This window comes from Pseudophryne corroboree, chromosome 1 (genome assembly GCF_028390025.1).
Source record: "Pseudophryne corroboree isolate aPseCor3 chromosome 1, aPseCor3.hap2, whole genome shotgun sequence".
NCBI lineage: Eukaryota > Metazoa > Chordata > Amphibia > Anura > Myobatrachidae > Pseudophryne > Pseudophryne corroboree.
In genome coordinates, this window is record NC_086444.1 from 348,547,736 (window position 1) to 348,565,615 (window position 17,880).

General features: G+C 46.7%; 1 protein-coding gene across 2 annotated transcripts in view; it reads left to right on the top strand.

The window, feature by feature from the left end:
- Nucleotides 1-17,880, top strand: part of ANKLE2 (ankyrin repeat and LEM domain containing 2) — a 258,310-nt gene that overhangs the window by 37,816 nt on the left and 202,614 nt on the right. For both annotated transcript variants that reach the window (XM_063964705.1, XM_063964704.1), the window contains exon 2: nt 15,073-15,510. In XM_063964705.1, coding sequence (XP_063820775.1) covers nt 15,084-15,510 — 427 coding nt within the window. In that variant the 5' untranslated portion in view covers nt 15,073-15,083. The remainder of the gene's footprint in view (nt 1-15,072; nt 15,511-17,880) is intronic.

A 17,880-nucleotide genomic window follows, 5' to 3' on the forward strand; every position in this document is an offset into this window, starting at 1 on the left:
GCTGATAGCCTTTGGAAAAATGAAAGAATATTGTTTTTTTCCCAGTAGTACTACAAGTCCCAGCAAGCCTCCCCCACAAGCTGGTACTTGGAGAACCACAAGTACCAGCATGCGGGAGAAAAACGGGCCCGCTGGTACCTGTAGTTCTACTGGGAAAAAAATACCCAAATAAAAACAGGAGACACACACCGTGAAAGTAAAACTTTTTCTCTAACGTCCTAGTGGATGCTGGGACTCCGTCAGGACCATGGGGAATAGCGGGCTCCGCAGGAGACAGGGCACATCTAAAAAAGCTTTTAGGTCACATGGTGCGTACTGGCTCCTCCCCCTATGACCCTCCTCCAAGCCTCAGTTAGGTTTTTGTGCCCGTCCGAGAGGGTGCAATCTAGGTGGCTCTCCTAAAGAGCTGTTTAGAAAAGTTTTTTTTTAGGTTTCAATCTCAGTGATTCCTGCTGGCAACAGGATCACTGCATCGAGGGACTTAGGGGAGAGATTTCCAACTCACCTGCGTGCAGGATGGATTGGAGTCTTAGGCTACTGGACACTTAGCTCCAGAGGGAGTCGGAACACAGGTCAGCCTGGGGTTCGTCCCGGAGCCGCGCCGCCGATCCCCCTTACAGACGCTGAAGAGACGGCAGAACGGAGGTCCGGAAAGCAGGCGGCAGAAGACTCCTCAGTCTTCTTGAAGGTAGCGCACAGCACGGCAGCTGTGCGCCATTGTTGTCACACGGCTCACTGACTCAGTCACGGAGGGTGCAGGGCGCTGCTGGGGGCGCCCTGGGCAGCAATATAATTACCTTTAGTGGCAAAATAAATACATCACATATAGCCATTAAGGCTATATGTATGTATTTTAACCCAGGCCAGTTTCTTAAAAACCGGGGAAAAGCCCGCCGAAAAAGGGGCGGAGCTTATTCTCCTCAGCACTCAGCGCCATTTTCCTGCTCAGCTCCGCTGGTGAGGAAGGCTCCCAGGTCTCTTCCCTGCACTGCACTACAGAAACAGGGTAACAAAGAGAAGGGGGGCATAAATTGGCGATATTTATATATTAAGAGCGCATATATAGTAAACAACACCTTCTAGGGTTGTTTATATACATTTATAGCGCTTTTGGTGTGTGCTGGCAAACTCTCCCTCTGTCTCCCCAAAGGGCTAGGGGGTCCTGTCTTCGATTAGAGCATTCCCTGTGTGGCTGCTGTGTCGGTACGTGTGTGTCGACATGTATGAGGACGATGTTGGTGTGGAGGCAGAGCAATTGCCGATGATGGTAATGTCACCCCCTAGGGAGTCGACACCGGAATGGATGGCTTTAGTTATGGAATTACGTGATAATGTCAGCACATTACAAAAGTCAGTTGACGAAATAAGACGCCCGGCAAACCAGTTAGTACCGGTTCAGGCGTCTCAGACACCGTCAGGGGCTGTAAAACGTCCTTTACCTCAGTCAGTCGACACGGGTACCGACACAGATGAATCTAGTGTCGACGGTGAAGAAACAAACGTATTTTCCAATAGGGCCACACGTTATATGATCACGGCAATGAAGGAGGCTTTGCAGATCTCTGATACTGCTGGTACCTCAAAAAGGGGTATTATGTGGGGGGTGAAAAAACTACCTGTATTTTTTCCAGAATCAGAGGAATTGAATGACGTGTGTGATGAAGCGTGGGTTAACCCCGATAGAAAACTGCTAATTTCCAAGAAGTTATTGGCATTATACCCTTTCCCACCAGAGGTTAGGGCGCGCTGGGAAACACCCCCTAGGGTGGATAAGGCGCTCACACGTTTATCAAAGCAAGTGGCGTTGCCGTCTCCTGATACGGCCGCCCTCAAGGATCCAGCAGATAGGAGGCTGGAAACTACACTGAAGAGTATATACACACATACTGGTGTTATACTGCGACCGGCAATAGCCTCAGCCTGGATGTGCAGTGCTGGGGTAGTGTGGTTGGATTCTCTGACTGAAAATATTGATACCCTGGATAGGGACAGTATTTTATTGACTCTAGAGCAATTAAAGGATGCTTTCCTTTATATGCGAGATGCTCAGAGGGATGTTTGTACTCTAGCATCAAGAGTAAGCGCGATGTCCATATCTGCCAGAAGAAGTTTATGGACGCGACAGTGGTCAGGTGATGCGGATTCCAAGAGGCATATGGAAGTATTGCCATATAAAGGAGAGGAATTGTTTGGGGTCGGTCTTTCGGACCTGGTGGCCACGGCAACTGCCGGCAAATCCACTTTTTTACCTCAGACCCCCTCCCAACAGAAAAAGACACCGTCTTTTCAGCCGCAGTCCTTTCGCTCCTATAAAAAGCGACCAAAAGGACAGTCTTATCTGCCGCGAGGCAGAGGAAAGGGTAAGAAAGGGCAGCAAGCAGCCCCTGCCCAGGAACAGAAGCCCGCCCCGGCTTCTACAAAGCCATCAGCATGACGCTGGGGCTTTACAAGCGGACTCAGGAACGGTGGGGGGTCGACTCAAGATTTTCAGCAATCAATGGGTTCACTCACAAGTGGACCCGTGGGTCCTGCAGATAGTATCTCAGGGTTACATGCTGGAGTTCGAAAGGTCTCCCCCTCGCCGGTTCCTAAAGTCTGCTTTACCAACGTCTCCCTCAGAAAGGACGTCGGTTTTGGAAGCCATTCACAAGCTGTATTCTCAGCAGGTGATAGTCAAGGTACCCCTCCTACAACAGGGAAAGGGGTATTATTCCACACTAATTGTGGTACCGAAACCGGACGGTTCGGTAAGGCCTATTCTAAATCTGAAATCCTTGAACCTGTACATAAAGAAATTCAAGTTCAAGATGGAGTCACTCAGAGCAGTGATAGCGAATCTGGAAGAAGGAGACTTCATAGTGTCCTTGGACATAAAAGATGCTTATCTACATGTCCCGATTTACCCCTCACACCAAGGGTATCTCAGGTTCGTGATACAAGACTGTCATTATCAGTTTCAAACGCTGCCGTTTGGGTTGTCCACGGCCCCTCGGGTCTTTACCAAGGTAATGACCGAAATGATGGTTCTTCTACGAAGAAAAGGCGTATTAATTATCCCTTACTTGGACGATCTCCTGATAAGGGCAAAGTCCAGAGAACAGCTGGAAGTCGGTGTAGCGCTAACACAAGTAGTGCTTCAGCAACACGGGTGGATTCTAAATCTTCCAAAATCTCAATTGACCCCGACAACACATCTGCTGTTCCTGGGCATGATTCTGGACACGGTTCAGAAAAAGGTATTTCTCCCGGAAGAGAAAGCAAGGGAGTTATCCGAACTTGTCAAGAACCTCCTAAAACCAGGAACTGTGTCAGTACATCAATGCACAAGAGTCCTGGGAAAGATGGTGGCTTCGTACGAAGCGATTCCATTCGGCAGATTCCATGCACGAACATTTCAGTGGGATCTGCTGGACAAATGGTCCGGATCGCATCTGCACATGCATCAGCGGATAACACTGTCACCGAGAACAAGGTTGTCTCTCCTGTGGTGGTTGCAGACTGCCCATCTGTTAGTGGGCCGCAGATTCGGCATACAGGACTGGGTCCTGGTGACTACGGATGCCAGCCTACGAGGTTGGGGAGCAGTCACAAAGGGAAGAAACTTCCAGGGCGTGTGGTCAAACCTGGAGACGTCTCTTCACATAAATATACTGGAGCTAAGAGCGATCTACAATGCTCTAAGCCTGGCAAAATCGCTGCTTCAGGGTCAGCCGGTGTTGATCCAGTCCGACAACATCACGGCAGTCGCCCACGTAAACCGACAAGGCGGCACGAGAAGCAGGAGTGCAATGGCAGAAGCTGCAAGGATTCTGCGCTGGGCGGAGAATCATGTCGTAGCACTGTCAGCAGTGTTCATCCCGGGAGTGGACAACTGGGAAGCAGATTTCCTCAGCAGACACGACCTTCACCCGGGAGAGTGGGGACTTCATCCAGAAGTTTTCCACATGATTGTGAACCGTTGGGAAAAACCAAAGGTGGACATGATGGCGTCTCGCCTCAACAAAAAATTGGACAGGTATTGCGCCAGGTCAAGAGACCCTCAGGCAATAGCTGTGGACGCTCTGGTAACACCGTGGGTGTACCAGTCAGTGTATGTGTTCCCTCCTCTGCCTCTCATACCAAAGGTACTGAGAATTATACGGAAAAGAGGAGTAAGAACAATACTGGTAGCTCCGGACTGGCCAAGAAGAACTTGGTATCCGGAACTTCAAGAGATGCTCACGGAGGATCCGTGGCCTCTACCTCTAAGAAGGGATCTGCTTCAGCAGGGACCTTGTATGTTCCAAGACTTACCGCGGCTGCGTTTGACGGCATGGCGGTTGAACGCCGGATTCTAAAAGAGAAGGGCATTCCTGAGGAAGTTATTCCTACTTTAATTAAAGCCAGGAAAGAAGTGACCGCACAACATTATCACCGCATTTGGAGAAAATATGTTGCGTGGTGTGAGGCCAAGAAGGCTCCAACGGAAGAATTTCAATTGGGTCGATTCTTACATTTCCTGCAAGCAGGATTGTCTATGGGCCTCAAATTGGGGTCCATTAAAGTTCAAATTTCGGCCTTATCAATTTTCTTCCAGAAGGAATTGGCGTCAGTGCCTGAAGTACAAACTTTTGTCAAAGGTGTACTACATATACAACCCCCAATAGTGCCTCCAGTGGCACCGTGGGATTTGAACGTGGTTCTAAATTTTCTCAAATCTCATTGGTTTGAGCCTTTAAAATCGGTAGATTTAAAATACCTTACATGGAAGGTAACCATGCTGTTGGCCCTGGCTTCAGCCAGGAGAGTTTCGGAGTTGGCAGCTTTGTCATACAAAAGCCCATATCTGATATTCCATTCGGACAGGGCAGAATTGAGGACACGTCCTCAATTTCTCCCTAAGGTGGTTTCGGCATTTCACTTGAACCAGCCTATTGTGGTGCCTGCGGCTACTAGCGACTTGGAGGACTCCAAGTTACTGGACGTTGTCAGAGCATTAAAAATATATATTTCAAGGACAGCTGGAGTCAGAAAATCTGACTCGTTGTTTACATTGTATGCACCCAACAAGTTGGGTGCTCCTGCGTCTAAACAGACGATTGCACGTTGGATATGTAGTACAATCCAACTTGCACATTCTGTGGCAGGCCTGCCACAGCCTAAATCTGTAAAGGCCCATTCCACAAGGAAAGTGGGCTCATCCTGGGCGGCTGCCCGAGGAGTCTCGGCATTACAACTTTGCCGAGCAGCTACGTGGTCAGGGGAGAACACGTTTGTAAAATTTTACAAATTTGATACTCTGGCTAAAGAGGACCTGGAGTTCTCTCATTCGGTGCTGCAGAGTCATCCGCACTCTCCCGCCCGTTTGGGAGCTTTGGTATAATCCCCATGGTCCTGACGGAGTCCCAGCATCCACTAGGACGTTAGAGAAAATAAGAATTTACTTACCGATAATTCTATTTCTCATAGTCCGTAGTGGATGCTGGGCGCCCATCCCAAGTGCGGATTGTCTGCAATGCTTGTACATAGTTATTGTTACAAAAATCGGGTTATTACTGTTGTTGTGAGCCATCTGTTCAGAGGCTACTTCGTTTGTGTTATCATACTGTTAACTGGGTTCAGATCACAAGTTGTACGGTGTGATTGGTGTGGCTGGTATGAGTCTTACCCGGGATTCAAGATCCTTCCTTATTGTGTACGCTCGTCCGGGCACAGTACCTAACTGAGGCTTGGAGGAGGGTCATAGGGGGAGGAGCCAGTACGCACCATGTGACCTAAAAGCTTTTTTAGATGTGCCCTGTCTCCTGCGGAGCCCGCTATTCCCCATGGTCCTGACGGAGTCCCAGCATCCACTACGGACTATGAGAAATAGAATTATCGGTAAGTAAATTCTTATTATTTCACACCTGCCGACACACACATACTTACCTATGTTCGGTCCACTTGTCCAAGTAGAATCCGGGGTACCTGTGAAAAAAATTATACTCACCTCAATCCAGTGTCCAGGTTATAATCCACGTACTTGGCAAAAAAAAAAAACGAACACCCGGACCAAACGGACTGAAAGGGGTCCCATGTTCACACATGGGACCCCTTTCCACGAATGCCGGGACCCCACATAACTGCTGTCACAGAAGGTCCCTTCAGCCAATCAGGTAGCGCTACTTCGTGGCACTCACCTGATTGGCTGTATGCGCGTCTGCTGTGGCATCTGTCCAGCTAGTGGAGCCCGATGCTGGTGTAAAAAATACGGGGGACCCCTACTCTTTTTGTCCCCCGTATTTTTTGCACCAGCACCAGGCGCAGAGCCCGGTGCTGGTTTTAAAAATACGGGGGATCCCCTGTCATTTTTCCCCCTGGATTTTTAGAACCAGGACCGGCTCGAAGAGCCCGAGGCTGGTTATGCTTTGGAGGGGGGACCCCACGCCATTTTTTTTTCGGGATTTTACCATTCCATTTAAAAAAAATTAAAAAAAATATTTTTAAAAATATATAAATAATACTTGTGCCTCCAAAATAGACAAACCAAGTACCTAATCCCTTCTAATATAAATAGATATGCTATTACCAATTAAAAAAAAAACAAAAAAAACATGTTTTAAAAATTTTTTTAGATTCCCCCACCAAAGTGTGGCGGATTGAAAATGACGAATTTACGGTCTAAAAGCACTGTTGTCGAATTTCCAAACTTCAATTGAATATACTTTTGGCGAATTGCTGCATTTGTATCATTGCAGAAATGTCGAATTTGACAAATGTCGAATTTCAAAAAGTCGAATTTTGAAAGTCCGTTTTTTTTTGACGGAAAGTACTGAATTGCATTGTCGATTTTTTTTTTTTATTTTTTTTTTGCGAAAAAGTCCAGTTTTTCGACAATTTCGGGAATTCGACCGCAATTGCATATACCCCTAATTCAGTGACCGCAATAGATAATTACTAATTTTAATGAGATTCCTGTCACATCTGTTATTACAAAATAATAGGAGTATCGTCGTCCCTCCCTCAGTAGCACTAATCAATGTTCAAATCATTTGTTACCTTACAATGGGGTCAATTCAATTAAGTGTGGATTGAATAGCGCCAGGAATAAGCTACTGGTGCTGTTCACTTCATCATGCTTTTATGTCGAAGGCTTGTTCTTGTGGATTAAACGGCAGTGTCGCGAGAATGTAATTCTCCAATTTAAGGGCCAGGCACAATGCTGTTTTTGGTGCGCTAAGGCCAGAAAACAGCATCGCAACAGCACTTTTGTAGGATTTCTGCTCGCATCCCTGGAGGGGTGTGAGAAGAAATCCTCATCAGGCGTCACATTGCTCTGAATTGAATAGCACCGGCAGCTAATTCCTGGCGCTATTCAATCCGAGCAGAATTGAATTTACCCCAGTTGTTGGTTTTCTTGCATATGTAGTTCTCATTTATGGTGTAGTCAATTGGTGTTTTAGGAAATGTTATTTTGATATATCTGTGAGACATGGATGATTTATTCCATTTTATTGGGATGGTGCAAATCCACCAGTAATGGACTTGCCTTTTTCCAATAAAAAAATGTTTTTATTCATTATGCAAATACCACCAATAACGTGAACAAATCATAACCCAACAGCCCACATTAAACTCCACATAAAATACTATCAAAATAGCTTAAGTGCTATCTTGTGTAAATTATCCTTGACAAATCAGAAATGTGGGAAAATGCTGTGGTTTGTGCGCCCTAACCAAGACTTTAGACTGGTTTAGCAGCTAAACGCAGCTAATCCCATATTTTTTCATGGAATTACTCTGACCAAGTAGGTGAAAAATCTAGTGTTTCTCTGACGTCCTAGTGGATGCTGGGAACTCCGCAAGGACCATGGGGCATAGACGGGCTCCGCAGGAGACTGGGCACTCTAAAAGAAAGATTAGGTACTATCTGGTGTGCACTGGCTCCTCCCTCTATGCCCCTCCTCCAGACCTCAGTTAGAATCTGTGCCCGGCCAGAGCTGGGTGCTCCTAGTGGGCTCTCCTGAGCTTGCTAGAAAGAAAGTATTTGTTAGGTTTTTTATTTTCAGTGAGATCTGCTGGCAACAGACTCACTGCTACGTGGGACTGAGGGGAGAGAAGCAAACCTACCTGCTTGCAGCTAGCTTGTGCTTCTTAGGCTACTGGACACCATTAGCTCCAGAGGGTTCGAACACAGGGCCTGACCTCGATCGTCTGTTCCCGGAGCCGCGCCACCGTCCCCCTTGCAGAGCCAGAAGACAGAAGAGAAGTGATGAAATCGGCGGCAGAAGACTCCTGTCTTCATTAAGGTAGCGCACAGCACCGCAGCTGTGCGCCATTGCTCCCACAGCACACCACACACTCCGGTCACTGTAGGGTGCAGGGCGCTGGGGGGGGCGCCCTGGGCAGCAATAAAAATACCTTTGGCATAAAAATACACATAATACAGTCTGTGACTGTATATGTGTAAAACCCCTGCCATTTTTAGTCAGAAACAGGACAGAAGCCCGCCGCTGAGGGGGCGGGGCCTTTTTCCTCAGCACACCAGCGCCATTTTCTCTTCACAGCTCCGCTGGAAGGAAGCTCCCCAGACTCTCCCCTGCAGTATCCTGGTACACAAAGGGTGAAAAGAGAGGTGGGGGCACATAAATTTAGGCGCAAAAATTGTATATACAGCAGCTACTGGGTAAACACTGAGTTGTAGTGTAATCCCTGGGTTATATAGCGCTGGGGTGTGTGCTGGCATACTCTCTCTCTGTCTCTCCAAAGGGCCTTGTGGGGGAACTGTCTTCAAATAGAGCATCCCCTGTGTGTGTGTGGTGTGTCGGTACGCGTGTGTCGACATGTCTGAGGTAAAAGGCTCCTCTAAGGAGGTGATAGAGTGGATATGTATGTGAGAGGGTGTCTCCGTCGACAACGCCGACACCTGTTTGGATATGTGTAAGTGCTAAGGTGAATTTATTGCACAAATGGTTAGGGAACAGACAGGAAATCTACCCATGTCTGTCCCTATGTCACAGAGACCTTCAGAGTCTGACAATGCTCACTATCCAAAATAACAAACACTGGTATCGACACAGAGTTTAACTCCACTGTCGACTACGATAATGCAAAGTTACAGCCAAGATGGCTAGAAGGTATTCAATATATGATATTGAAATAAAAGATGATTTGCATATCACTGATGACTCATCTGTCCCTGACACGAGAGTACACATGTTTAAGGGGAAGAATGCTGAGGTAAATTTCCCTCCTCTCATGAGGAAAAAGAGCGGGAATCTCCAGACAAGAGACGGCAGCTTCCCACAAGAGAATTCTCAGGCTGTATCCTTTCCCCACTAGGGCCAGGATGTGTTGAGAATCTTCCCCTAGGGTGTCCTGTTTGCACAGACGGTAGCACTTTCTATTCTCAGGGATCCTGCAGATAGCGTGCACATTCTAGTATACTACCCAGACCGGCGATTGTGTCGGCATGGGTTTATAGCGCTGTGGCAGCGTGGACGGGTACCTTATCAGCAGAGATTGAGACCCTAGTAAATATATTAAAGATGCTGTCTTAAGTGATAGATATATAGTTATAAAGCATGCCCAAAGAGACATGAGTATACTGGGTCCTAGAGTCAAAGCTATGTCGATCTCTGCTTGACGTGTCCTGTAGAATATGCATTGGACAGATGATGCCGACTTAAGAGGCATATGGAAGGCTGAGGATTGTGTGGAGAAGGGTTCTCGGGCCTGGTCTCCACAGCTATAGCTGGTAATTCTGCTAGTTTGCCTTATATTCCTGCACAGCCTAAGAAAGCACGACATTATTAAATACAGCCTTTCGAATAAAGAAACAAGAAAGTCTGAGGTGCGTCCTTTCTTGTCAGAGCCGGGATCAACACAGCTAGTTCCCAGGAACAGAAGTCCTCCCCGGTCCCTACAAAAATCCACCTATGCCGCTGGGGCTCCACAGGCGGAGCTAGGCCCGGTGGGGACACGCCTTCGTAAGTTCAGCCACAAGTGGGTTCACTCCCTGTTAGGTCCCTGGGCAATAGATATTGTGTCTCAGGGATACAAGCTGGACTGTGAGAAAGATGCCCCCTCACCGCCGGCCCTGCGGGCTTCACCCCAAGAGAGGGGAGCCAGTGTTAACTGCAATTCACAAATTGTATCTTTAACAGGTGGTGGTCAAGGGTCCCCTCCTTCAACAAAAGGGTGTTATTATTCGACCATGTTGCAATCCCGAAACCAGACGGTTCGGTCAGACCCATATTGAATTAAAAATCCCTGAACATATACATGAGAAGGTTCAAGATGGAATCGCGAAGAGTGGTCAGGGCAAGCCTAAAAAGAGGGAGACTTTATCGTGAATCGGGTCATAAGGGATGCATACCTTCATGTCCCCATTTATCCACCTCATTAGGCGTACCTCAGAATTGCGGTACGGGATTGTCATAACCAAGGTAATGGCGGATATGATTGTGCTCCTGCGGAAGCAAGGTGTCACTATTATCACGTACTTGGACGATCTCCTCATACAAGCGAGATTAAGAGAGCAGTTGCTGAACAGCGTATTACTTTCTCTGGAAGTGTAACGGCAACACGGCTGGATTCTATATATTCCAAAGTCGCAGTTGGTTCCTACAGCTCATCTGCCTCTCCTAGGCACGATCCTAGACACAGACCAGAAAAGGGTTTATCTCCCGATAGAGAGAGCTCAGGAGCTCATGACACTGGTCAGGAATCTATTAAAACCAAAACAGGTGTCGGTGCATCACTGCACTCGAGTCCTGGGAAGGATGGTGGCATCATACGAGGCCATCCCCTTAGGCAGGTTCCATGCGAGGACCTTCCAATGGGACTTACTGGACAAGTGGTCCGGATCACCTCTTCAGATGCATCGGTTAATCACCCTATCCCCCAGGGCCAGGGTGTCTCTCCTGTGGTGGCTGCAGAGTGCTCACCTTCTCGAGGGCCACAGATTCGGCATTCAGGACTGGATCCTGGTGACCACGGATGCAAGCCTCCGAGGGTGGGGGGCAGTTACACAGGGAAGAAATTCCCAAGGTCTGTGGTTAAGTTAACAGACTTGCCTTCACATCAATATCCTGGACCTAAGGGCCATATACAACGCCCTAAGTCAAGCGGAGATCCTGCTTCGAGACCAACCGGTTCTGATCCAGTCAGACCGCAGGGGTTCATGTAAACCGCCAAGGCGGCACAAGGAGCAGGGTGGCGAGGGTAGAAGCCACCAGAATTCTTCGCGGGGTGGAGAATCAAGTAAGCGCATTGTCAGCAGTGTTCATTCCGGGAGTGGACAACTGGGAAGCAGACTTCCTCAGCAGGCACGACCTCCACCCGGGAAAGTGGGGACTTCATCAGGAAGTCTTCACGCAGTTTGCAAATTGATGGGAACTGCTTCAGGTGGACTAGATGGCGTCCCACCTCAATAAAAAGCTAAAAAAGGTTTTAAGCCGGGTCAAGGGACCCTCAGGTGATAGCTGTGGTCGCACTAGTAACACCGTGGGTGTTCCAGTCGGTCTATGTATTCCCTCCTCTTCCTCTCATACCCAAGGGCTGCGAATTGTAATAAAAGGAGGAGTGAGAACAATATTCTTTGCTCCGAATGGGCCAAGAAGGACTCTGTACCCGGAGCTGCAAGAAATGCTTTCAGAGGACTCAGGGCTTCTGCCTCTCAGACAGGACATGTTGCAACAGGGGCCCTGTCTGTCCCAAGACTTACCGCAGCTGCATTTGACGGCATGGCGGTTGAACGCCGGATCATAGCGGAAAAGGGCATTCCGGATGCAGTTATTCCTACGCTGATAAAGGCTAGGAAAGACGTGACAGCAAGACCTTTTCACTGTATATAGCGAAAATAGGTTGCTTGGTGTGAGGCCGGGAAGGCCCTACAGAGGAATTCCAGCGGGGTCGATTCCTGCACTTCCTACAGTCAGGAGTGACTATGGGCCTAAAATTAGGATCCATAAAGGTCAAGATTTCGGCCCTACCCGTTTTCTCTCAAAAAGAACTGGCTTCACTGCCTGAAGTTCAGACGACGTTCCGGGGGTGCTGCATATTCAGCCTCCTTTTGTGCCACCGGTGGCACCTTGGGATCTTAACGTTGTGTTGGATTTCCTGAAATCCCACTGGTTTGAGCCACTTAAGACCGTGGAGCTAAAATATCTCACGTGGAAAGTGGTCATGCTATTGGCCTTAGCTTCGGCTAGGCGTGTGTCAGAATTGGCGGTTTTGTCATGTAAAAGCCCTTATCTGATCTTCCATATGGACAGGGCAGAATTGAGGACTCGTCCCAATTTCTCCCTAGGGTGGTATCATCGTTTCATTTGAACCAGCCTATTGTGGTGCCTGCGGCTACTAGGGACTTGGAGGATTCCAAGTTGCTGGACGTAGTCCGGGCTTTGAAAATTTATGTTTCCAGAACGGCGGGAGTCAAAGTCTGACTCGCTGTTTATTCTGTATGCAGCCAACAAGGTTGGCGCTCCTGCTTCGAAGCAGACTATTGCTCGCTGGATCTGTAGCACGATTCAGCGGGTTCACTCTGCGGCTGGATTGCCGCATCCAAAATCGGTGAAAGCCCATTCCACAAGGAAGGTGGGCTCTTCTTGGGCGGCTGCCCGAGGGGTCTCTGCTTTACAGCTTTGCCGAGCTGCTGCTTGGTCGGAGTCAAACAAGTTTGCTAAGTTCTACAAGTTTGGTACCCTGGCTGAGGAGAACCTTGAGTTTGCTCATGGGGTGCTGCAGAGTCATCCGCAATCTCCCGCCCGTTTGGGAGCTTTGGTATAATCCCCATGGTCCTTACAGAGTTCCCAGCATCCACTAGGACGTCAGAGAAAATAAGAATTTACTCACCGGTAATTCTATTTCTCGTAGTCCGTAGTGGATGCTGGGCGCCCGTCCCAAGTGCGGACTCTCTGCAATACATGTATATAGTTATTGCTTAACTAAAGGGTTATTGTTATGAGCCATCCGTTAAATGAGGCTGCTGTTGTTCATACTGTTAACTGGGTATGGTTATCACAAGTTGTACAGTGTGATTGGTGTGGCTGGTATGAGTCTTACCCTGGATTCCAAATCCTTTCCTTGTTGTGTCAGCTCTTCCGGGCACAGTTTCCCTAACTGAGGTCTGGAGGAGGGGCATAGAGGGAGGAGCCAGTGCACACCAGATAGTACCTAATCTTTCTTTTAGAGTGCCCAGTCTCCTGCGGAGCCCGTCTATTCCCCATGGTCCTTACGGAGTTCCCAGCATCCACTACGGACTACGAGAAATAGAATTACCGGTGAGTAAATTCTTATTTTTTGTAGCCTGTATAATGTTGACCTGCCGTATTTACTTTACGTAAGGAGAGAAAAAGTGTTGAAGGTTAGTAAATTTAGTTTAAAGTTTGTATTTACAGTGTGGCAAAAAAGTATTTGGACAGCCACCGATTGTGCAAGTTGACCCACTTAAAAAGATGAGAGGTCTGCAATTTCCATCATAGGTACACTTCAACTGTGAGAGACCGAATCTGGGGGGGAAAAATAGGAAATCATATTGTATGATTTTTAAACAATGTATTTGTATATTTTTGTGGAAAATAAAGGACACCTACCACGCAGCAAGATTTCTGGCTCTCACATACCTGTTACTACTTCTTTAAGAAGCTCTTCTATCCTCCACTCGTTACCTGTATTAATGGCACCTGTGTGAACTGGTTATCTGTATAAAAGACACCTGTCCACATCTTCAAAAAGTCAGATTGCTACCTCTCCTCCATGGCCAAGACGAGAGAGCTGTCACCAGTGACAAAATTGTAGAGCTGCACAAGGCTGGGATGAGCTACTTGAGAATAGGCAAGCAGCTTGGTTAGAAGAGATCAACTTGTGGTGCAATTATTAAAAAATGGAAGAAATACAAGATTACGGATAATCTCCCTCGACCTGGGGCTCCATTCAAGATCTCACCTCATGGGGTATCAATGATCTTGAGAACGGTGAGGAATCAGCCCAGAACTACACGGGGGGACCTGGTCAATGACCTCGAGAGCTGGGACCACAGTCACAAAGGTTACCATTAGTAACACACTACGTCATCATGGATTGAAATCCTGCAGCGCCCAAAAGGTCCCCCTGCTTAAGCCAGTACATGTCCAGGCCCGTCTAAAGTTTGCCAGTGACCATCTGGATGATCTAGAGGAGGATTGGGAGAATGTAATGTGGTCAGATGAGAGCAAAATTTAACTTTATGGTATAAACTCCACTCACCGTGTTTGGAGGGAGAAGAATGAGGAATGGTATCCCAAGAACACCATACCCACTGTGAAGCATGGGGGTGGAAACATCATGCTTTGGGGCTGCTTTTCTGCAAAGGGGACAGTATGACTGATCTGTATTTAGGAGAGGATGAATGGGACCATGTATCATGAGATTTTGGGCAAAAACCTCCTTCCCTCAGTAAGAGCTTTGAAGATGGAACGTGGCTGGGTCTTCTAGCATGACAATGACACCAAACACACCGCACGGGCAACTAAGGAGGCATTTCAAGGTCCTAGAGTTACCTAGCCAGTCTCCAGACCTCAACCCAATAGAAAATCTGTGGAGGGAGTTGAAAGTCCATGTTGCCCGGCGACAGCCCCAACACATGACAGATCTAGAGAAGATCTGCATGGAAGAGAGGGCCAAAATACCTGCTACAGTGTGTGTGCAAACCTGGTCAAGAACTACAGGAAACGTGTAACCTCTGTAATTGCCAACCGAGGTTATATTACAAAGTATTGAGTTAAACTTTTTGATTGTCCAAATATTTATTTTCCGCAAGAATATACAAATAAATTGTTTAAAAATCATACAATGTGATTTCCTATATTTATATACTTATTTTTTATTTTTTTATTTTTTTTGGGGGGGGGGGGTCAGATTTTGTCTCTCACAGTTGAAGTGTGTCTATGATAAAAATAACAAATCTCCTCTTTGTGCAAGTTGACCCACTTAAAATCGGCTCTCCAAATACTTTTTTGCCCCACTGTATATGCATTTGCACAAGGTTACCAGTTTGTATTGCAGTGGGTGTTGTAGAATAACCTTGTTACTACTAATTCTAATCTATCAATTTCTTTACTTTCCCCATAGCTGAAGAGAGTATGGATAAGATTCTAAGTAAACTGAAGCTGTTGCACCCAGATGAGCTACGGGAAGAGATATTGAAGGCAGGCTTAACGTGTGGACCTATCACTTCAACCACTAGGTTTCTGTTTGAGAAGAAACTTGCTCATACTTTACTGGAACAGCAAGGGTTTGCTTTGGAGACCTTAAACTCAACTGATGGAAAAGATACAGATGACTACAGACACAATGTGCACTGTGATCAGTCAGGCCAATGTTCTGAAGACCGGGACTTTGGGTATAGTGTTGGGCTAAACCCTCCTATAGAAGAGAGCATGTCCATGAGAGATTTTGCAGCCACTGGGAGTTCAGTAGATGATCGATACTTCACCCAGTCCCAGTCTAATGACCCCCTAATGTTCTATGCTGTGTGCCCTGTGTATGAGGAGATACAGGACGGAAATGGTAAGTTGTCTATTTCCTATAATAGATGTTTGGATATGGATTGGTAATAATTCTTTAGGCATTGAGTTACAGTATGTCAAATATATGCCAAAAGGGAAGTAAACAAATAATGCAATACAACGCAGTATCCATTATTGGCTGCAGATAAAAGCTAAAGAGCTCAGTGTTGAAGGGCATGGTAAAATAGAATGGTGGTTTTACATTTTCTCTGGCTCCTAGATTAATGTGACGAACTCCTGAATTTTACATCATCATGTCCACTCCTGTATTGTGGTATTGGCAATAATAATAAAAAAGTCCAATTAGCATGCACCAAATATATGTACATTTGCTCAGTAGTGGTGTTAAACATGTAGCACTTGTTTTGAGAGTTATTGGGATTTGGTTATAATCTGTATATTTAAAAAAAAAAAAAAAAAAAAAATTGGATTCTCCGAAAATGTTGCTGCTGAGCCTTCACTTTATTCAAGAGATGTTTTATTTTATCAAGCCCCATTAAAGTGTCTGCTTCTTATATTTTTCTATGTAAACGCTGCTTTTGTGTTTTTGCGATGCACCTGGGCCACTGACACATTTAAAACAGGTGCTGTGCGCACTGCCCCCTGAGTCCCGGAGGGCCCATACCACACACAATGCACCCATTTTTTTTTATTTATTTTTTTATTTATTTTTTCTTAATCGGTTATTGAAGCATGACCGTAATATACAGTGTATAAGATAAAAAGTTGTACAATCGTTGAATTTTAACATTGTAACAAATACAATAAAGGGCGATTCTCCGTGATGCATTGGACAACTACACAAATTCAAACATACTTCTCCAAAATACCAAGGTTTTAGTGGGCCTTAAGTTATAGGGTAACCTCCTTACAATATTTTGAACCCATACCAAGTAGTCAAATGCAAGCGGTTATGAATCCCCTTGCACATTGGAAAAGAACGTTGCAATATAACTGTCCCAAAAATGGACCCCCCACATATCCTTTTCAGACATAGGGGTATATGCAATTGCAGTCGAATTCCCGAAAATGTCGAAAAACGGGACATTTTCGCCCAAAAAAATAATTCGACATTTGTCAAATTCGACATTTCTGCAATGGTACAAATGCGGCAATTCGACAAAAGTATATTCAATTGAAGATTGCAAATTCGACAACAGTGCTTTTAGACCGTAAATTCGTCATTTTCAATCCGCCACACTTTGCTGGCGGAATGTAATAAAAAAATTTAAAAACATGTTTTTTTTTTTGTGTTTTTTTTTATTGGTAAAAGCATATCTATTTTTATTAGAAGGGATTAGGTACATGGTTTGTCTATTTAGGAGGCACAAGTATTATTTATATATTTTTAAAAATATATATATATTTTTTTTTAAATGGAATGGGGTAAAAATCAGAAAAAAAAAATGCGTGGGGTCCCCCCTCCAAAGCATAACCAGCCTCGGGCTCTTCGAGCCGGTCCTGGTTCTAAAAATCCGGGGGGGAAACTGACAGGGGATCCCCCGTATTTTTAAAACCAGCACCGGGCTCTGAGCCTGGTGCTGGTGCAAAAAATACGGGGGACAAAAAGCGTAGGGGTCCCCCGTATTTTTTACACCAGCATCGGGCTCCACTAGCTGGGTAGATAATGCCACAGCCGGGGGACACTTTTATACTGGTCCCTGCGGCCGTGGCATTAAATACGCAACTAGTCACCCCTGGCCGGGGTACCCTGGAGGAGTGGGGACCCCTTCAATCAAGGGGTCCCCCCCTCCAGCCACCCAAGGGCCAGGGGGGGTGAAGCCCGAGGCTGTCTCCCCCCACCCCCCCCCCATCCAAGGGCTGCGGATGGGGGGCTGACAGCCTTTTGAAATATTAAAGAATATTGTTTTTTCCAGTAGTACTACAAGTCCCAGCAAGCCTCCCCGCAAGCTGGTACTTGGAGAACCACAAGTACCAGCATGCGGGAGAAAAACGGGCCCGCTGGTACCTGTAGTTCTACTGGAAAAAAAATACCAAAATAAAAACAGGACACGCACACCGTGAGAGTAAAACTTTATTTCACACCTGTCGACACACACATACTTGCCTATGTTGACACTCCGACACTGGCCACGCCCCCCTCGTCAGTGAAGAATCCGGGGTACCTGCAAAAAAAATTATACTCGCCAAAAACCAGAGTCCGGATCTTGAGGGGTCTGAGCCACTATCTCCGCTGTCAGAACACTGAGCTCCTGAGGGTGATGATCGTTAGGCACCCCAGGCGACCGCTCACTCCCGCAGCATGCCGCCACCCCCTTACAGAGCCAGAAGATTCCGGTGGCAAGCAGGGAACCGGTGTGAAGATGGCGGCAACAGGGTAGGAGCGCAGTATTAACTGCGCTCTGCGCAG